Genomic DNA, 21,804 nt, shown 5'->3' on the forward strand with positions numbered 1-21,804 from the left:
ACTGTGAGCGCACGATGTCGGTCACAGACCATCACCGCCTCTGCCTCCGGTGTCTGGGCCCTGACCACGACGTGGACTCCTGCGTCGACTGCCGGGCCCTTACCAACAAGGCTAGGCGGGAGCGGTCCCGCAAGCTGCTGGAGCTCCGGGTGTCGGCCCCACGTCGGGACCGGGAGCGGTCCCGGTCCGGCCGGAGGTCGAGAGAGCGTTCGAGGGAACGGTCGCGGAGCCGCGCCGGGCGCTCCGGAAGTCGACACCACTCGTCAGGCTCGTCAGGTAAGAAGCACAAGAAGTCGGGGCGTCGTCATCGTACCCCCGACTCCCCCCCGACGCTCGCGCGATGCGGCCGGGGGCTCGGGTGACCCCAACCCCGCGGCTCCGCGAGAGTCGCCGGCGCGGCCTGCCTCATACCCTCCGGTCCCTGGGCATGGCGCGACGCCTGAGGAGATCGAGGCGTTCCTCATGGCCATGAGGGCGCTCGCTTCTCCGACGGGGCCTACGGCGCCTTCGGGCCCAGTGCTACCGTCTGGGGGCCCTAGCGGTTCGGGTGTCCCTGCCTCGGCGCCGTCGGGTGCTCCGGCCCCGGCGCCGCCGACGGCTCCGACCCCGGCGCCGCAGGGGCCTTCGGGATCGGCGCCGGCTGGTCTTCCGGCCTCCCCGGCGCCGTTGCCATCGGGGTTACCCCCGACGCCGCCCCCGCGCGGCGCCGGTTCTCCACTGCCGGTTCCGGCCGGCGGTGGGGTTCCGACGCCGGCTCCGGGCGGCGCCGTCCCCTTACCTTCTCCGACGCCGGACGCGGCGCCGGACGGGCGTCGCACGACGCCGGTCCCGGCGCCGATGGGGCCCATGAACCCCGAGGAGCCGGTCTTCATCATTGACTCCGAATACGGAGAGGATGAGGAGTACGGTGAAGGTTGGGAGGGGTCCGAGGACCCTCTGGCTCGCGAGTGCCAGTATGACCCGGACTGGACAGGTGACTTGGGGGATGCCAGTGGTTTGGACGACTCCCCTAACCCTGGTTTGATCTCTCCTCCAACCGTGGCATCGGTGGAGGGAGCTGCCTATTCTGTGGTGCTGATGAGGGCTGCCAAGGCCTTACACCTTGAGCTCCCCGTCGCGGCCGTGAGGCCTAACATCCTCACCGAGGTCTTCAAACCGCAGTCATGCCCAGTGGAGCCACTGCTGCCGTTTAATGAAGCCTTGTCTGACGTTCTGTTGGGCACGTGGTCCAGGCCCGCTTCAGGTGCGCCTGTTGATCGGAACGTGGCCAGGCGCCACCGTCCTTGTCCGGACGACCCCAAGTACCTGTCTACCCACCCCACTCCTGAGAGTCTGGTGATCCAGGCCTCGACCTCCCAGTCCGCATTCCCGTCGGCCCCGCCCGACCGGGAATCCAAGAGGTATGACCAGTTTGGCAAAAAGGTCTTCTCGTCCATTAGTTTGGGCCTGCGGTCTTGCAACACCGCCTGCCTCTTGGGCCGCTACACCCACTCTGTGTGGGATACGGTCGCGGAGCTGCTGCCAGAATGCCCCATGGAGGTGCGGGCAAAGCTCGGTCAGGCTGTGGCTGAGGGCCGAGATGCAGCGAAATATTCAATTCGGTGTGGTCTTGATACGACCGACTCGCTGGGCAGGGCTATGTCTACGACGGTGGCGATTCGTCGCCACGCCTGGCTGAGATCCGCCAATTTTTCGGCTGATGTCCAGAATGCCCTGATGGACATGCCGTTTGATGGCTGTCACCTGTTCGGTGACAAAGCGGACCACGCGCTGGAACGCTTCAAGGACTCCAGGGTCACGGCCAAGTCCTTGGGTCTCTCGACCCAGCGTCAGCAACCGGGTTCGTTTCGTCCCTTTCGTGGCCAAGGAAGGGGCGCCCCCACACGTGCTGCCAGCCACGCGCCGCAACAATCCTTCCAACGCGGTGGCGGCCGTGGAAACCGCCGTGGTGGCGGTCGGGGACAACGGCGGGGTCAGACCACACCTTCCCCCGCAGCATCTACCCCAAAATCCTCCTAGTCCGTGCTTTCGGCCCCATGTGACGCCAGTGGGTGGCAGGGTTCGCCATCACCACGCTCACTGGCGCACGATCACTTCGGACAGGTGGGTGCTGCAAATCGTCCGAAGGGGCTACTCCCTCCCCTTCGAGACCTCTCCTCCAGCCATGCCACCGCAGAACCACCGTGTGTCGGGGGACCACTTGACGCTTCTGCAGGAGGAAGTTACGGCCCTCTTGGCCAAGGGGGCCATCGAGCGCGTTCCTGGGCCAGAAGTAGGGCGTGGTTGTTATTCCCACTACTTTCTGGTGCCCAAGAAGGACAAGGGGGGCCTACGTCCTATCTTGGATCTAAGGAACGTCAACGGCTTCCTCCGGAAGGAGAAGTTCAAGATGTTGACGTTAGCTCAGGTCTTGGCTGCTCTAGACCCACAAGACTGGATGGTAGCGTTGGACTTGCAGGACGCCTATTTTCACATCCCCGTCCTGCCGGCCCACCGGCGTTACCTGCGGTTCACGGTAGGCCAGGAGCATTTTCAGTTTATCGTGCTTCCCTTCGGCCTTACCAGCGCCCCACGGGTGTTCACAAAGGTGATGGCGGTGGTCGCAGCCCATCTGCGCAGGTTGGGGGTTTCAGTCTTCCCCTACCTAGACGACTGGTTGTTGAAGGCGGGCTCGCCCCAGACAGTCGTCCACCACCTTCAGATGACGGCAGACCTCTTGCACGACCTGGGGTTCTCCATCAATGTGCCGAAATCACACCTGTGTCCCTCTCAAAAGCTCCTTTTCATCGGAGCGGTTCTGGACTCGGCGCAGTTTCGGGTTTATCCTCCGGAACGGCGGGTTCGGGATATTCAGGCTTTGATTCCCATCTTTCAGCCGCTATCCCGGGTTTCGGTCAGGTTGACGCTGCGGCTGCTGGGACTGATGGCTTCCTGCATCCTTCTGGTGCATCACGCTCGGTGGCGGATGCGGGCTCTGCAGTGGGACCTGAAGTTTCAGTGGGCCCAGCATCAGGGCAACTTGTCCGACCACGTCTTGATCTCGGAGGGCACTGCGAGACAACTGCAGTGGTGGCTTGCGGACCGCGATTGGGTCAGGGGCAAGTCCCTCTCCCTTCCCCAACCGGAGCACGTTGTCGTGACGGACGCGTCCCTCCAGGGCTGGGGTGGCCACTTGGGAGAGGCAGAGATCAGAGGCATCTGGTCTCCGGCGGAGTCCCGGCTCCATATCAACCTGTTGGAGCTGCGGGCGATTCGTCTGGCACTGAAGGCATTCCTCCCCTTTGTCAACGGGAGTGTGGTGCAGGTGTTCACCGACAACACCACCGCCATGTGGTACTGCAACAAACAGGGCGGTGTGGGGTCGTGGACCCTTTGCCAGGAGGCTCTGCGCCTCTGGCAATGGCTGGAACGTCAGGGCGTGACTCTGACGGTTCAACACCTGGCAGGTTCTCTGAACGCCAGGGCGGACGAACTCAGCCGTCGGTGCTCGATGGATCACGAATGGCGTCTGAACTCGGACGTGGCGCAAGGCATCTTTCTGCAATGGGGAGAGCCTTGGTTAGATCTATTCGCCACCGAAGAGAACGCGCAATGTCATCAGTTCTGCGCGTTGGAGTTTCCAAGACGGCACTCGCACGGCGACGCCTTTCGGCGCGAGTGGAGTTGCGGTCTGTTATACGCCTTTCCGCCTATACCACTTCTGCCCAGAGTGCTGAAGAAGATCAGGCGCGACCGGGCCCAAGTTATCCTTGTGGCTCCGGACTGGGCTCGAAGATACTGGTATCCCGAGCTACTCAACATGTCAGTCGGTCCCCCGATCCGCCTGCCCCTTCAGGAGGACCTTCTGTCGCAGCAGCAGGGGACGGTCTTCCACCCGAACCTGTCCAGTCTCCACCTCCATGCTTGGAGATTGAGCGGCGACAGTTGAGGCCATTTGACTTGCCTCCTGAAGTCTGTGATGTTATTCTGGCAGCCAGGCGTCCCTCCACTAAGTCGGTATACGCCTGTCGGTGGAACAGATTTGTGGCATGGTGCACAGCAAAGGCTGTGGATCCTCTTTCTGCCCCTCTTTCGGAGGTTCTTCTGTTTCTTCTTTCTCTTGCCCAGCAGGGCTCTGCTCTGGGCACTATCAAGGGCTACCTTTCTGCCCTTTCAGCCTTTTTAAGGCTTCCTGATCAGCCTTCTTTGTTCAAATCCCCGATTGTAACTCGATTCTTGAAAGGCATCACTCACATGTTTCCACCTGTTCCGTTTGTGATGCCTCAGTGGGATTTGAACCTGGTTCTGACCTTTCTAATGTGTGCTCCCTTTGAGCCCCTTCATTCTTGTCCTCTCCGTCTCCTGACTTTAAAGACGGCTTGCCTGGTTGCCATCACCTCTGCCAGGAGAGTGAGTGAGCTCCAGGCTCTTTCTGTCCAACCTCCTTTCCTGTCCATTCATCCTGATAAGGTGGTTCTGAGGACTAGGCCTTCTTTCCTGCCCAAGGTTGTTTCGGCCTTTCACATCGGGCAGTCCATTACCCTCCCTTCCTTCTTCCCGCCTCCGCATCCTTCAAAGGATGAAGAGCGGCTCCATCGTCTGGACCCAAAACGTGCGCTTTCATTTTACATGGATCGCACACGCCAGTTCCGGGTGGATGACCAACTGTTTGTTGGCTACGTGGGTGCGAAGAAGGGACGGGCGGTCTGTAAACGAACCATCTCTCGATGGGTCGTCCTCTGCATCAAAGCGTGCTACTCTTTGGCTCGGAAGGAGCCTCCTGTTGGGCTGAGGGCCCATTCCACTCGGGCCACGGCGGCTACCACTGCCCTGGGCCGGGGAGTCCCCTTGCAGGACATTTGCCAAGCGGCTACGTGGGCCTCGCTGCACACCTTTGCGAGGCACTACTGCCTGGACAGCCAAGTCCGGAGGGATGGCTTCTTTGGCCGTTCTGTCCTCCAGGACTTTCTGGTGTAGTTGTATTGGTTCGCAGACCCACCACCGGGGTTGGTATTGCTGGGGTATGTATTCTAAGGTAAGGAATCTAACACTAACGTGTTTCTTTCAGATGAACAAGTTACTTACCTTCGGTAACGATATATCTGTAAGAAACATTAGTTAGTGTTAGATTCCTTACCGAACCCACCCATCCTCCCCGTTCTGCGAACTGATACCTAGGGTTAAGGTCATCCCTTTCAGGGCCCTAGTTTTTACATGGCACCAGTGTTGGTTCTCTCATGGCTCTGCGTCTCCTGGCGCGGAAATGCTGTGTGCAAAGAACTGACGTCAGCGCGCGGAGGCGGCGTCTATGTACTCCAGCGACGTCATCACGGCGCACGACGCCGACGACGGACGCGGAGCCGCAGGGGACGCCTGCAGACGACGCCTACCGACGCGCAGGGGTACTGCTACGCAAAAGTTTCCGGATCCAGACTGACGCCTGGGGATATTCTAAGGTAAGGAATCTAACACTAACTAATGTTTCTTACAGATATATCGTTACCGAAGGTAAGTAACTTGTTCATTCAACACAGTCTGCTCCAGGTACAGCACTGGTGGAGCCTTTGGAATCCGATCCCGGATCCGGGACAGCACAGGTTGTGCCATCACGACCTTCCCCTTCGATAACCCAAAGTCTGTGCCTAAGGGGCTGTCAGGTCCCATCGGTGATTCCAGCTGCATCCTTATCCCCAGGACACAGAGTTGGAATGGTGTCGCTCGACGCAGACAAAAGCCGGGGGGTCTATGTAGTTGCTTGAACATTTTAATGATTTTCTTTACACGGGAGAGGATGGGGGGGGTCTGTTGGCCCTTTAGAGCACCAGGATCTTTCTGCAGAGCAGATGGACTGGTTTGGGGATCTTGGGGAGGCCAGTGAACGGGACACTTCCCCAGATACTGGCATGCTCTCTGTGCCAACTGTGGCTACGGAGGAGGGGGCATCTTATGCCATGGTGGTAAAGAGAAACAACAAAATGAAGTGTTCAGGAACACTGTTCGATCTAAATCTGAGTGAACCGTAGACCATTAATTCTAAAGTTTACAAGCTTTATTCAGCTTAATTTAGCTTTTACAAAAAGACATTCAAAGTCAATTATACATGTCTTTAGAAAGAGTAAAACATTGTTAGGTTACACATTGTCATCCAACATTAAAGCACATAATCCAACATAAATGCGCATGACAAAAATAATTTTTTGTAATAAAAAAAAAGACACAGAAAAAGCACCAACACAGCAATAACCATATGTACAAGCCAACAACATGTGACCAGTCCTAAGTTCGAATACAAACACTAGGCAGACATTAACTCCTTGCTAAATACATGTCTGCTGTCCTGCCTGTGATCAGAGAATGGGAGTACAAAAATTATACCAGGTTTTGTAACGCTATGACAGGGAAACACGGTTTAACTAAATCCCTTGTGGCACACTCCATCAAAAGTACCCCATACTCTAGAGTCAACACGTTTCGAATCCCTAGTAGTTTTGGGATTCTCCTCAGGACTCGGACTCAGTCATGGGCTCTATGAAAAAAAAAGAAACATTGCTTTAAAACCTGCCCCACTGTGTATCTATAGTAATTCAGGGACTATCAGTATGTTTATGTACCTTAACTAGCAGCGTCGAATGAATCTGGGAAAGCTGTAAGCCGAAGACAATACTTATACTCTTCTGGTTGTGAGGGTACAGAGATTAAACAATCGGGACATTTTATTAGAGTATAATCAAAAAGAAATTTGTCACCATAAATTGGTGTGTTAAAACAGAGGAATGAATGTTCCTACCTCGAAGTACTCAGGCGTGTTAAATCTCTGAGTTGATCTGGTATAGATCCAATGCCTAAAACCAATGAATGAAAGATTTATAAAAACTCTGATGTGTGTTTAAATCAAAGTGCGTGCTCCTGTGCAAAACGCCAAAGTAACGCTAGCCTGGGTTCAATGGTTATTTTTAAGCCTGCAGAATGCCGTAAAAAATCGTGGCTGCAACTTGGTTGAGTCAAGAGAACAGCTGAGGTCCTCGAACTGGAGTTGCCGTCCTTACAGGCCAGGAATAATCTCCTTGAAGTGCTTCAGCCTTGGGTTTCCACCTCTGAACCCCTTTTGCCCTTTAATGAGGAACTTAGTTATGTCCTTCTAGGCATGGGGTCCAAGCCTAGCACAGGGGTTCCTGTGAATAGGACAATTGCACGTCGCCATCGCCCAGCTCCTGGACAACTCAAAGTTCCTCAGCCCCTGAAAGCTCGGTTGTGCAGGCTTCCACCTCCCAGGGCACATTTCCTTCCGCCCCTCTGGATAGAGAATCCAAGGCTGGAATCACTTAGGAAGAAGATGTTTTCTTCCTCCAGCCTGGCATTGCTGTTGGTGAATACGGCATGCTTAGTGGGCAATGTTTTCCACTCCTTTTGGCAGGTGATTGCTCAAGTGCTGCCACAAGTCCCTAAGGGGGCCCAGCTGTGCTCTCTGGCGGTTAAGGACTGGGGAGATGCATCAAAATTCACCATATGGTGTGGCCTTGACACGACTGATTCACTGGGCAGAGTGATTTCATCAACAGTGGCCTTCTGGTGCCACGCCTGGCTTAGAACAACTGGCTTCTCCGGCGATGTCCAGGCAAACATGGTGGACATGCTGTTTTATGGATCCTGTCTTTTTGGGGACAAAGCAGACTCGGCCGTAGTGAGGTTCAAGAATTCTATAGCTACGGCCAGATCTTTGGGCCTCTCTTCTACACCTCATGGCCAGTCTAGCTTTTGCCCCGTTTGTGGCAATGGAAGAGGGTTCCTGCTGCATCAGCCCTATCCCAGCCTCTGTCCTGCACAGACTTCCCAAGTTGTGCGGGGACGTGGACTTGGTTCATTCCGTAGAAAAAATGGAAGCCAGAAGTTGTCGGCCACTGTGCCCTCGGCTGGCGCAGCCTTCAAGCACTCATAGTCTGACTCTTCAGGACCCTACCACTCCAGTTGGTGGTAGAATCCATCATCATCTCCTCCACTGGAGGTTCATAACATCAGACAAGTGGGTCTTGGAGATCACTCAGGAGGGCTATTCTCTTTCTTTCTTTCATTTTCTTCCTCCCAATCTGCCAAATCAAGATGGCTGGTGGAGGATCATTTAAAATTGTTCCAAGAGGAAGTTACCGCTCTCCTGGCCAAGGGATCAATAGAGAGGGTCCTGGATTCAGAAGTAGGCAGTAGCTGTTATTCCTGCATCTTTCTGATTCCAAAAAAACAAAAGGTGCAGCCCTTTTTAGATCTTGGGACCGTCAATCTCTTCCTCAAGAAGGAGAAGTTCAAGATGCTTACTGTAGCTCAGGTCTTGTCTGCCCTAGACCAACATGTCTGGATGGTAGCATTGGACTTGCAGGATGCATATTCTCACATCCCCATCCTGCCGGACCACAGGCGTAGGCCACAAGCACTTTCATTTTACCATGCTCCCCTTCGGCTTTCCCAGTTCCCCTCTGGTATTCACCAAGGTGATCGCGGTGGTTGCAGATCATATACGTAGGTTAGGGGTTTCAGTCTTCCCCTACCTCGATGACTGGATGAAGGCGTCCTAGCCCCAGGCTGTCTTCGCTCACCTTCACACTACTGCAAACCTCCTGCATTTGCTGGGGTTCTCCTAATACAGTGCCAAAGTCACACCTGACTCCTTCTCAGATGCTCCCTTTCTTCGGGCAATTCTGGACACAGCTCAGATTTAGGCCTATCCACCCTTGCATTGAGTCCTGGATATATTAAGGTTACGATTCCAATGTTTCAGCCTCTATCCTGGACTTCGGTGAGACTGACTGTAAGGCTGTTGAGCATCATAGCCTCCTGCATCCTTTTGTTAAAGCATGCCAGGTGGTGTATGCAGGCTCTGCAGTGGGACCTGAAGTTTCAGTGGGTGCAGCACCAGGAAAATCTCATCAGCAGGGTCCATATCTCGGAAGGAACTGCTAGAGATCTGCAGTGGTGGTTGATGAACTACGATTGGGTCAATGGCAGACCTCTTTCCCTTCCCCAACCAGATCTCACAGTCGTTACAGATGTGTCATTTATGGGATGGGGCGGCCATCTGGGAGAAGTGGAGATCAGGGTAGACTGGTCTCTGTCGGAGTCGGGGCTCCACATCAAGTTGGGAAGTTAGTGCAGATGTTCACGGACATCACCGCCATTGTGGTACTGCAACCAGTAGGGCGGGGGGTTGTGGACCTTTTATTGGGAGGCCCTGTGTCTCCTTACATGGCTGGAACAGCAGGGCATTACTCCGGTGGTTCAATATCTGGCTGGTTCTCCGAACGCCAGGGCGGACAATCGATTCTTAGGTCACTAATGGCGTCTCCAGTTGGAGGTGGCTCAAGGCCTCTTCAGCACTAGGGAGATCTTTGGTTAGATCTGTTCACCTCCACAGAGAACGCGCAGTGTGAGCAATACTGCGTTTTGGAGTTGCAACGCCTTTCGTTGCGAGTGGAGCTCAGGCCTTCTGTACGCCATTCCGCTCAGACCACTCTTGCCCAGGAAAAAGTTCAGGAATGACCGGGCCCAAGCCATTCTTGTGGCTCCGGACTGGGCGAGGAGAGTCTGGTACCCAGAGCTTCTGAAAATGAGCATTGATCCTCCAAACAGGCTGCCACTTTGGGAGGATCTTCTGTTACAGCAACAGGGGAGGGTTCTCCCCCCAAACCTGTCAACTCTGCCTCCATGCATGGAGATTGACTGGCGGCAGTTGATGGCTTTTGACCTTCCTCCTTAAATATACAACATTATTTTGGCGGCCGGATAAGTGGCTCTCCACTGAAATGCTATTCACCTGCTGTTGGCAGAAGTTGGTATTATACTGTACAGAAAGGTCTAGTCCTCTTTGTGCTTCTCTATCCACTGTTCTTCTATTCATTCTAACCCTTGCTCAGCAGGGGTCTGCTTTTGGTACTCTTAAGGGTTATCTTTCTGCTCTATCTGCTTTTTTGCGGCTTCCAGACCAACCTTCTCTCTTTAGGTCTCCAATTGTAAGAATATTTTTGAAGGGGCTGGCTCACTTGTTTCCACCCAAGCCCTTTGTTATGCCGCAGTAGGACCTTAATTTGGTTCTCACTTTTCTTATGTGTGCTCCTTTCGAGCCTCTGCACAGTTGTCCCCTTAGGCTGCTTACGATCAAGACAGCCTTTCTTGTGGCAATAACATCTGCCCAGAGGATGAGTGAGTTACGGGCACTATCTTGGATACCTCCCTACATGATGTTTTTCCCAGACAAAGTGGTTCTTCACACCTGTGCTTCATTTTTGCCGAAGGAGGTAACCCCATTCCATCTGGGTCAGTCTATCTCACTGCCCATCTTCTTTGCTCCCCCACATCCCTCTAAGGATGAGGTCTCCGCCGTCAACCCTAAAAGAGCGTTGTCGTTCTACCTTGACCGCACAAAACAGTTCTGAGTGGACGACTAACTCTTTCTGGGGTATGTGGGAGCTATGAAGGGTCGGTCAGTGCCGAAAATGACCATCTCTCGCAGAGCTGTTCTCTGCATTTGGATCTGCTGTGTCATAGCTAAGAAGCAGCCCCCTGAGGAAATAAGGGCCCATTCCAACAGGGGAAAGCCTGCGATACGGCCTTAGCTCTGGGTGCCCCAGTCCTGGACATCTGTCAGGCAGCAACGGTGGCATCTTTGCACACGTTTGCCAAGCACTACTGCCTGGACAGTCTGGTTTGCGGGGACAGGCAATTTGCTCTTTCGGTCCTGCTGGACTTCCTAGTGTGGGAAATTGGTCCGCAACCCAACGCTGGGAGAGTATGGCATGGGTATTCAAAGGTAAGAAATCTGCAGCTAGAAGTCTCTATATTATGAACAAGGTACTTACTTTCGGTAACGCATTATCTGGTCCAGAAACAAAATCTTGCTTCAGAATCCTTACAGGACCACCCATGCCTCCCCGCTTTCCTGACTGATTTTGTTAGGGCTAGGGTTACTTACTTTTTAGGGGCCCTAGTTTGCACACGTTTACGTCAGTTATTTCATGGCTCTACTCTTCTGGCGGGAAAAAAGTGAAAAGTACTGATGTCCGCTCGCCAGAGTGCCACCTATATAGGTGACTGCGACGACATAACTGACGCTAACGATGCTGACATCATGCGGAGCCGAATGGAGCCACCCGACGGCATGCGCAAGGGGTATTGCTTGAGCAAAGGTTTCTGGATCCAGCCTGCCACCTGGGAAATTCAAATGTAAGGAATATGCAGCTAGATATTGTCCCTACCAGATAATGCGTTACCGAAGATAAATAACTTGTTCATTAAAAATATTGAACCGGAGCCTCACATGTCAAATGCCTTCCTTTCAGTCTAGTGCTATTGTCACATTTGGGAGTGCTAAGCTTCCCCTACTTTGTTTGAAGTACTGGGCTAGGGGTATCTTTATTCCCTCAGAACAAGTTACATCAACATACATTGCACGCTAGACTCACACTTGATTCAGTTTAACTTTTCTCTCCCTAGCATAGTTCCTATCCTAAATAAGACCAAGTAAGCAGTGTGTGGCTAACTTAAGCCGAAAAATAAGTTTCCATTAAGGCATAGCATAGTCCAAAATGTATAATTAGGTTGTTTACACAAAGATATTATCTTTGGTTGATTAAAAGAGAAATGTGCAAACCTATTCCACAAGGTCTATTTTTCCTAGTCAATTGTCTATCCTTTTAGTGACTTGTTACACAAGAATGGTTGAGTTGACCTCTTTGGTTGTCTTTAAAGTTTGTGGCTCCACAATGCCTTTAGTCAGGAAGGTGGTGCTTTTGAAAATCTGCCACCATTCCATCTTCTTCAGAAGCAGCTGCACCATCTGGATCTTTGTCCTATTCAGTGTATAACTGATGTTTTAATGTAACCGTTCTTTCACAAATGGCATTGTGCAGCAGCTGGAAAGGAGATATCACCCCACCTTTAAAAGATCCAATATTAAAACCTCTGTGCCTGGCAGGGTGGCATCTCTCTTCAAATTGGAGCTAAACTTCCAGAGAGTTCGATTGAAGTACAACTGAGAAAATATGTTGAGGCATCTGTTTCCTGTGATGGTTTGTAAGCTGTCCACTAAGACTGAGTGTTAGCTGGTCCATGTGATTGATGATCTCTGAAAGAAGTCTAAATTCATTAGTGTAAATGATCTGATAGTTAAAAAAAAGGGAATTGTGATGCTATCAAGTTCTTGATCCAAAAGTATACAAGTGCTTGAGCTTAAAGAGCCGGATCTTTAAGGCTTTCCTAAAGGTGTAGAGATTGTTGATAGAGAGGAGGGAAGCCGGCAGGCTATTCCACAGTCTGGCTGCCTGTACATGGAAACCTCTACCCCCTGTGTGAGCCTTCATACATTTAGGGACCTTCAACAAAGTAGCATCTCTGAGCGCAGTAATCCGGACGTAAAATAGCACTGTCATTTGTGTTGAAGAGGGTAACGTCCAGTATGATTAAAGGCTCTATTATATACGCACAGGTATTTAAACGTGATGCGCTTAGCTACCGGAAGCCAGTGGAGAGAGTTCAAGGCTTCTGAAGTAGAAGAGAATCGAGGCAGGGAAAACAGCGGTTTCACTGCTGCTGTATAGATGGGATGTAAGCACGGGGCAGGATAGGTCGGACCTCCTTGAAGCAAAGCCTTGCCGTAATCAAGTCTGCTTAAGATAGTGCTCTTCACCACCAGCGAACAACAGTGGACAGGCACCAGAGGTGTGAAATACCTTTGATAAACCAATGAAGGTAGAGGATAATGTGTTTACATCTTTGGAGAGAGAGATATATTGATGTCCATGTAAACTCCCAGGTTCCACTAAATAATGCAATATTGGCCTGCAATGAAGGTATAACCTTGGTGTGAAAATATTTCTTGTTAGATTAGATTTCAACCCTGGATACGAATGTATGATACTAATGTATGTGTACTTCAATGGATATTTGCATAGCGTGTGCCTTGCTAGGAAGCGTCAGAGAGTTCTACATGAGTGTATTCTTGAAGATATGATACAGGATCATCTAGAAGAAGTACAATATTCCTGTAGGGTTATTCTTACCATTTAGGAAAGTGTGTCTGTAGATCCCTGCTGAATTGCCAGAGAGTGGAGCATCATGATGAACATGATCTATCTTGCATTGACATATTAAGTCAGATATACACTATATTGAACATTTCTTTTAAATTCTTTGCTTCTATAGTATTCCTTTCTTAAGGGTTCCCTTGATCTTCTTGCAGTCTTCCCAAAGCTGTAGTTCTGGGACCCAGAGCCATGCTCGTCTTCAGAGTGACTCCAGCTCCAGCACACAGGTAAGGAATTGTGTTTTTTAAGTGTCTGCTCATTAGCTTATTACAGAGGAATCTCATACCACTGTAGAGCAGAGTTGTTGATTTGATTAAAAGAAATAAAACCTGGAAATCCTTTTTCTTGAACAACGTGTTGCATTATTTGGCCCAGATGAAGCAGGTCATTTCGGTAGATCCTGTGTGTGAAGAATCAATTTTCCAAACCCAAATTTCAGAATACTGTGATGTCATGTTTACCTTTAGAAACAATTATAGATCACTGCCTAATGACTAGTTGGATAAGTAAAAGCAAATGAACCAGTGATGTAAGTAGAGTGTTAGTGGTGTAAGTCAAGCACATGATTTAGTGTTTATTTTAAGTGTTTTACAATTCTTTTTTACCAATGATTGCACAGGTGCAGAAGAAGGTAATGCATGAATTACTTACCGGTAATCTTTATTAGTTCTATGTGTCCCATTTATCTTCATTATTTGAAAGAGGTTGAACATCCACTGAATCTAAATATTCAAAAGGATGCAACAGTAAGGCTTATAGGAGCAAAGGAAGATCCCATGGAGCAGAAAGAGGAAGGACCCCAAGATGTGATGAAGAGAATACTTTGGAGGGCGAGCTGCTAAGACTGCACCTTTCCCTCCACTGACCAAAGGTTCAATGAAGGTTTGAATTGCTGCCCATTGAACAGTAAGTACAGAAATAGAAAAGACTTTCTCAAAGCCATCCCAAAAAGCAAATTCACCATGTAAACGATACAAGGAACGCATCCTTGCTGAAAAGATCCCCAACGGCCTAAGTAGGATTTTAATATAGAAGCCTTTTATGATTTTGGATTGGTTATGCAAGCCTTTGTTCTCCTGCTTTCAACTTCCTGGCTAAAAGGCATTATCTAATAGGGGCATAATGACATTGCCTAGGGAAATTAACATTTATTTTTCCAGAATGGAACCACCAAAATAATCTGCCTTTATGCTTCCCTTAAATGTGCTGAGAATTGGGGGATCAACGGACACGGTGTGAAGGCATACAGAAGCATTGGGGGGCATATTATTATTATAGCATCCAGCTCCATGCCCCTATTACTGGATAATGGAAACCAAACTAGGGAAGTTGATTGTTGGATGTGATGCAAACACGTCCAGGGACAGAGTCCTGTATCATGAGCACATCTGGAAAAGGAGCACGGTCAGGGAAAGATTGTAAGAGGAAAGGAAGATCCTACTTAGGCTTAGGACGCCTGCTGTGCCATTGTCCAGTTCCTTGGCATGAGAGGGTTTCATTAAGAAAACATTTTGCTCTGCAAGGGACCCACCTGAGGTTCCGTGACAATTATAAGTGGTGTTTTCGACTCGCTCGAATATGGTCGAGTCTGGTATCTATGAACCGCAAATGACGAGTTTAGTGGGTGCACGCGTTTTCGCTACGCTGACCTAAACCGTTCGTCTGTTTCATGGGTTTCTTCATCTGAACCCACGGGTTCCATTTTAGATACGGCATCCATTTTGTTTCTTGCCCTCAAGTAGCCAGCGAACGGACACTGTCCGCTTCGTGACCCTGGGATTCCCAAACTCTTGCGGAAGACACGTGTTCCTTTGAGGGTGTCTTTATGACGAGGGGGATGACACTGCAAGGCAGATGTCCCCGCTCGAGGCTCATCTTGCCGTGCTAGTCTATTGTCTCAGTTGTGCATTCATTAGGCACGTCTCCTTTGATCCCTGCAATCGTGTTTCCTGATACCACCCCCTTTTACACTCTTTTCGATCTGTTCGCTATCCTCGTCTTCCTCTGCACCTGTTTCTGACTCTTCCTTGATTCGTTTATTGCCGGAATGGAATGCACTAATGTTGGGAAGATGTACTTTTACAGTTGGGAACCGGCAAATGCTACTGTAATTATGTTTCGGGCCCTGAATACATGAAAGCGACCCCCTATGAAATTTACTGTGGGAACCGGGTTGTAACCTTTTGTTTGCCATGTTATCTTATGACGAAAAACGGTATAAAAGGAGCGATCCACAGATACAATTCGAAGCAGTCTCCTTGAACCTACATGCTATGCACTTCTTGTGACTTCTGTGTTCCCTGCAGTAAATAAACCTCAAATCTTTGACGCCGAAGGAAGTGTCCCGTGTCTCTGTCATTTGTACGCCGGAACAGGTAACCCACGAAGGTTTAAGGTGTTGTCCCCTGGCACCGCTGGGTCTTAAATAAACCCAGTCCTTCAGTTGGCGCCCAACGTGGGGCTGCATCAGCGGTACCGGTCCAAAGCCCGACGATCGTGAGGAACTTCGTGTGAAATCTCCGAGGGAAGGTGCACCCCGCTTCATCGATCCTGTTGTTGAAACAAGTGGCCCGAAGACTTTTCCCGCGAAGATCCCCGCCTCCTGACGGCTGCAACGGACTGCTGCCCTGACTGTAGACCTGTTTTGGCGCCTGGCGTAGACCTTGGTACAGCGAGACGATTGACGGGCCTTCCTGGTGACGCAATTGTTTTTTGAGTTAAGTATTTGTGGGTCGCTCCCCAGAATCCTTAGTTGTAGTGGGTGCTTAGTTGTTGCATGGTTCCATTGCATTTGTGGTCCTTCGTATTTTGCTCTTACTTGTTCTATTTGACGACTGCAGTCGCCAAAAACCGAGGGTTTTTGCACTTTTGCGGGGACATTGTAATCCAATAACCCTTGACGTTTGTGAAACTCGGCTAGTGTGCACGATGCCTGGCCGTAGTACTTTGTTTAGTTGCTTTAGAGGTTGTGGTGCGGATTCCCGATTGGAGGACTCGTGTCCGATACCTCCGGTTGGAACTCCAATTTATGAATTATATAGTCGACATGGTATGGGTCCTATCACATTCAATGATTGCTGGGTTTGTTATACTAAAGATGACGGTGTCCTTAGTTGGCCACCTCATGGTAGTTTTGAGACCCCAATTTTAGATAATCTTGAAGCTAAATTGTTCCAAAGAAAAGCAAGGCCGGCCATGTTTGATTCCTTTCGGTTATGGCGTAAAGAAGCCAAGCAGAAAGAAATCAAGCAGCTTAAACGTAATAAGAGAAAAGGTATCGTTACAGCGATGAGAAATGCAGAGCAGTTTCAGCGAGACAAAGAAGAGAAGGAAAAGGAAATTTTTGATAGATTACAACGTATGACAGTGGACAAATGTTATCCCGTTTTACCGACGGGTACGGATAAGAAGGGAGAGGAAGCAGTAGTGGACCCTTTGTTGTCCTATCTATTGAAGTCGCCACCTCCATATGCACAGGATACCACAGCTCCCGTGGTTCCCCCTGTTCCTCAACCTGCTATTCCGGCGGCTGTTAATCAGACTGTCGCTGGTCCTGCCATTGCGAATCCTCTTGTTCCTATTCCTCTACCTGCTCCTGTCCCTACTGCTCCACTGTCTATACCTTCTCAAACTACACTTCCCGCTACTTCCACTCTTGTGGCTACTCCTACTGTTTCTGCTCCTCCTGTTTTTGGTCCTCCTGTTGTTACCCCTTTACTTCTCTCTTCTTCCCCGTCTGTTCGGCGACGTATTCCTAATATTGTTGCTAACTTTTACTCTCCTCTTGGACCAATTCTTGGGTCTGCTGATTCTGATGCTCCCCAAAGACGAAGTCAGCTTCCTGGTGGTAGGGAACGTGATACGCTATTTAAAATGGCGAAAAATTGGATTAGGTATCCTCTTAAGAATCCTCCACGCATAGTTGTTGACACTTTCTCTCAATTTAATGAGCCAACACAGAGATTCGTGTTTGAAGAAATGTGCAAACTCTTACGCGACGAGATATCAGTTGACGCGGCAGATGATGTACTGGCCGCTTTAACTGAACTGCAGCTTCAGTTCTCGAGTGGTATGATCGTGGGTATCAATGTTTGACGTGCTGTCGAGCATCTACTATCTTTTCGTCCCACTGTGATGCCTCGTGCACTGTTTAAAGACGAACATGAGGAATGGATGTTGATGCCTGGTCAGTATCCCATGCGTGAAGTTCCACCAGTGTGGATGCCAGGTGATGCGACTGTTAATCCTGCTATCTTGCCACACTTCCAGAGAGTATGGATACACCTTCCATGGAAACGATCGGAAGTTTTGCAGGTTAAGCAAACTTTGCCCGACCCTCGCAAAAATCCTGCAGGGTACTATAAAGAATTGTCCCAGCTAGTGGATGCTACGATAATGAATCTTGCCGACATTGACATGTTGTTCGGCAATGTCGTACCGCAACCGGTATGGGCGAAAATACGTCGTGAAGATCATGCAGCTGAATTAGGTGGTGATTGGGCTGCGCTTACAGCGGCCGATGTACGACAAGTTGGTGGGGCTAAGCCTGAACAGCTCATCACTGATCTTCCTCAAAGAATAATTACCCTTATGAAGACACTTATGCCAGCTATGAAAGTTAACTGGGATAAACTGTCCGCCTGTAAGCAGAAGAAGGACGAGAGTGTCTCCGATTTCTTTACGAGATTTGAGGAGGCATTCATCGATCATAGTGGTCAAGATCTGGGCACTGAGGGAGGCCAGAGATTGTTTGTGGATAAATTTGTATCGAATTTGTTGCCTGAACTTAGCAACAAACTAAAAAATTCAGAAAGTGCGTGGGCTGTTTCTACTTCTGCTCAGATATTGGCTACGGCTCAATATTATGAAAATAGAGAGAAGGAGGAAAATTATCGTGCAGATAAAAAGACGAAAGAGCTTAAAATGAAAGTTTCGTTACAGCAAGCGTATCCTCCGCGCTCGAATCAAAATGATTCTCAACAACGGAATAGATCGCAATTGCAGCCTGCTAGGTCACAGTCGGGAAATGACTCCTCTTCGCAGAGATCTATGCTTGGGTACAATCAGTGTGCCTATTGTAGAGGTGAGGGTCATTTGAAATTTGATTGTGCAGTTTTGCGCGATCGAAATAATGGCAATTCATCTAGAGGAGGTTGTAGTGGTCCTCAACAGGCTTCACGAGGTAGAGGTCGTGGTGTTACTCAGAATCAAAATGTGCGTCGTAATGATTCCTCTGATTCCAATAATTGTTTTGATCAGCGTGGGTCATCGTCAGGTAGATCCACACAGTACAATGTGGACGATTTTTACGTCGACCAGGGTACTGATGACGGTAATTACTAGGACAGCCACAGACAAGGAGAGGGAGTAGTATCAGTTCCGGTTGATCAGAGAGGGCCTTACGTCGCAGTTGCCACATCGGGCGTAGTTGAGCCTTTTCTGTTGGACACTGGTGCAGCGAAAAGTTCTATCATGCATTCGAAACTCCCTGGCGCACCTTTGTCTGGCTTAACAAATGTTTCCGTTGGATTCTCTGGCGCCCCCGTTAGCAATCCGGTTTCACGCCCTTTGCCCCTTACATTTGGGCCTCGTGAGCTGAAAGCTCCTTTGATTTTGACTACTGGTTGTGGTGAAAATCTTTGGGCTTGGATTTGCTGAAACGTTTGTATGCGACTTTGTATTGTTCTCCTGCGGGAGTAAAGCTTACATTGGGTGAGAGAGTAATCTCTCCCATGTACTTGTCAATTGATAAGCTCCCACCGGAATTGAGTTCTCTTCCTGCATCTTTGTGGGCAACAGGTCCCAATGATGTGGGCCTGCTTGACATCTCCCCTTATGTTGTCCAATTGAAATCAAATGTACGATTACCACGTATTCCCCAGTATCGTATCTCCCTTGATGGTGAGCGAGCGTTGTTAGCAATCATCTATGATCTGATCGAGAAAGATGTTATCGAGGAGACTCGGGGAAACGTGTGCAATAGTCCTGTGCTACCTATTCTGAAACGCACTGATCCATCCAAGCCTCCTGTTTATCGTTTTTATCATTGATTTACGGGAGGTGAATAAAATTGTGGTTCCTCAGTTCCCTGTGGTGCCTGACATTACGGCTTTACTGACTCTGATTCCAGCCTCTGCCTCTTGGTTCTCAGTAATTGATCTTAAGAATGCTTTCTTTAGCATTCCGATTGCTGAGGAAAGCAGGGACCTATTCAGTTTCTCTTTAGGTGGTCGCAGCTTTAGGTTTAAACGCGCTCCTCAGGGCTATTGTGAGAGTCCATCGATATATAGCCAGGCCCTGAAGAGTCAACTTGACGCGTTTGTGTTACCGGCTGGTGCAGCCTTGATCCAATATGTCGATGACTTATTGGTGGCTGCGGATACACGAGACATTTGCAAAACTGCTACGGTGTCTTTGTTGCAACATCTCTGTGACTTACATCACAAGGTGTCACCTTCTAAACTGCAATATTGTTGTCAAGAAGTAACCTATCTCGGTCACTTATTGTCAAAGGAGGGAAGAAGGTTGACCCCAGAGAGAATTGCAGCGATCGCTCGATTGACTGTGCCAACAACTCAGAGAGATGTGCGTGCCTTTCTAGGTATTACGTCATACTGCAGGCAATGGATTCCAAATTTTTCATTGCTAGCGAAACCATTGGTAGCCCTCACGTGCAAGGATGTTCCAACTCCTTTGCTATGGACAGAAGAGTGTCAGAAAAGTTTTTCTGAATTGCGTGATGCGTTGTGTTCGGCCCCTGTGTTAGGTACTCCTGACTACAGTAAGCCGTTTACACTATACGTTCACGAGAGGGAAGGTTGTGCGTTGAGTGTTTTGACGCAACAATTTGGCGGTAAGCAACGTCCATGTGCATATTTTTCCTCGACCTTGGACCCAGTAGCTAGAGCATTGCCGAGTTGTTTAAGAGCAACAGCGGCAGCTGTGGTGTCCATCCGACAATCTGCAGGATTGGTCATGGATAATATGCTTACGGTGATGGTTCCCCATGCAGTTGACACTCTCTTAAATCGTACGAAAACCCAACACTTGACGAGCGCAAGGTTGTCTGGTTATGAGTTGACGCTTTTGGCAAGTCACATTCAAATAAAGCGCTGCAATGTTCTAAACCCGGCGACTTTGTTGCCAACTAATATGGAATCAGACGAGGTGCCACCACACGATTGTTATCTGCGAACTGAGGAAGAAACGAAGGGTCGTGTTGACCTAAAAAACACTCCATTGGAAGAACCCGATGGTACTTTGTATGTGGATGGTTCGTGTTTTAAGTTGCCGAATTTTGATGTGACGACTGCGTATGCTGTGGTAACGTTGAGTACGGTTGTGGAAACTGCGAGACTGAATCAGAACTCTGCACAGGCGGCAGAGTTAATTGCGTTGACGAGAGCGTGTGTTTTGTCGAAAGGAAAGCGGGTGAATGTGTTTACCGACAGCCAGTATGCTTTTGGTGTTGCTCATAGCTTTGGACGATTGTGGCGAGAGAGAGGGTTTATGACATCGCATGGTACGAAGATCCAGCACGGACAGCTTGTGAATGATCTTTTAGACGCACTTACATTGCCCAAGCAGGTGGCGATTATTAAATGTAGTGCACACCGTAAGGTGACGGATGATGTTGGTCGTGGCAATGCGTTTGCTGATGAGATCGCTAAGGAGACTGCGAGAAATCTTACAACTAGAATGTATGTGACGAGTTCGGTAAGGTGGTCTGCAGAAACTGGTATGTGTAAGGATACTATCGAAAGTGTGAAAGCGATTCAGAATGAGGCCACCGAAACTGAAAAGACCAAGTGGAAGGAGAGTACAGGAAAGTTGGATGCGAATGGATGTTGGATTGATTTGTCGGAGAATCAAAGGTGGATGTTGCCGGATGCATATGTGCTAGCTGTTGTGACCATGGCACACGGGTTGTCACATATTAGTGTGAAAGGTATCTGCAAGTTGTTGTCCCCTGTATGGAAGAATGATGGTATCGCTAAATGCGCTGAGAGATTGGTCAAGAATATATGTATGATGTACAATCCTGGCAAGGGCACTCCTACACCCCCCGGCCACTTTGCTCCTCCTACATGTCCCTTTGAAGTAATCCAATTGGACTTCATCCATATGGAGCGATGTAATAACCTAAAATACGTTTTAGTTGTGGTTTGCGCATTCTCCCGATGGATCGAAGCATACCCTCTCAAAGACAATACTGCCTTGTCCACAGCGAAAGTCCTACTGAAGGAATACTTTCCTCGGTATGGAATGCCACGAATTGTATGGTCTGATAACGGAAGTGAGTTTGTGGGGAGTGTGATGAAGAGTGTGTGTAAGGGCCTTGGAATTACACAAAAATTCCACAGCGCCAACCATCCCCAGTCAGCAGGTTTGGTTGAGGGGTACAATGGTACTCTAAAACTAAAACTCGCAAAGATTCAGGCTACGACTGGTCTGTCGTGGCCCGACGCTTTGCCTCTGGCTCTTCTGTCAACTAGGGCGACTGTACACTCTCGGGTAGGGCTCAGCCCATATGAGATTGTGTTCGGCCGTCCTGCAAATATTTGGGGGGTTCCCAGACCCAGTTCATTTACAAATCTTGAATATCCAATGCTAATTGATTACCTTCATGATCTGACTGCTAAACTGAGGTTAATTCATCAACAGGTCTTTGAAGCACTGCCGGCGCAGACGGAGGGTCCAGGCCACCAGCTCCAACCCGGAGACTGGGTGGTTACCAGGAATTTTGGCCGGAAGCGAAACC

The 21,804-nt window shown here is 49.7% G+C and overlaps 1 protein-coding gene across 1 annotated transcript in view; it reads left to right on the forward strand.

The window, feature by feature from the left end:
• LOC147665634 (small G protein signaling modulator 1-like) overlaps positions 1-14,051 on the forward strand; it is a 518,897-nt gene extending 504,846 nt beyond the window's left edge. The window contains exon 14 of the mRNA XM_086949626.1: positions 13,199-14,051. Within this exon, the coding sequence (XP_086805752.1) occupies positions 13,199-13,291 (93 nt within the window). The 3' untranslated portion in view covers positions 13,292-14,051. The remainder of the gene's footprint in view (positions 1-13,198) is intronic.
• The last annotated feature ends 7,753 nt before the right edge of the window (positions 14,052-21,804 follow it).

Source organism: Lissotriton vulgaris, unplaced genomic scaffold, assembly GCF_964263255.1.
Source record: "Lissotriton vulgaris unplaced genomic scaffold, aLisVul1.2 SCAFFOLD_1463, whole genome shotgun sequence".
Classification (NCBI taxonomy): Eukaryota; Metazoa; Chordata; class Amphibia; order Caudata; family Salamandridae; genus Lissotriton; species Lissotriton vulgaris.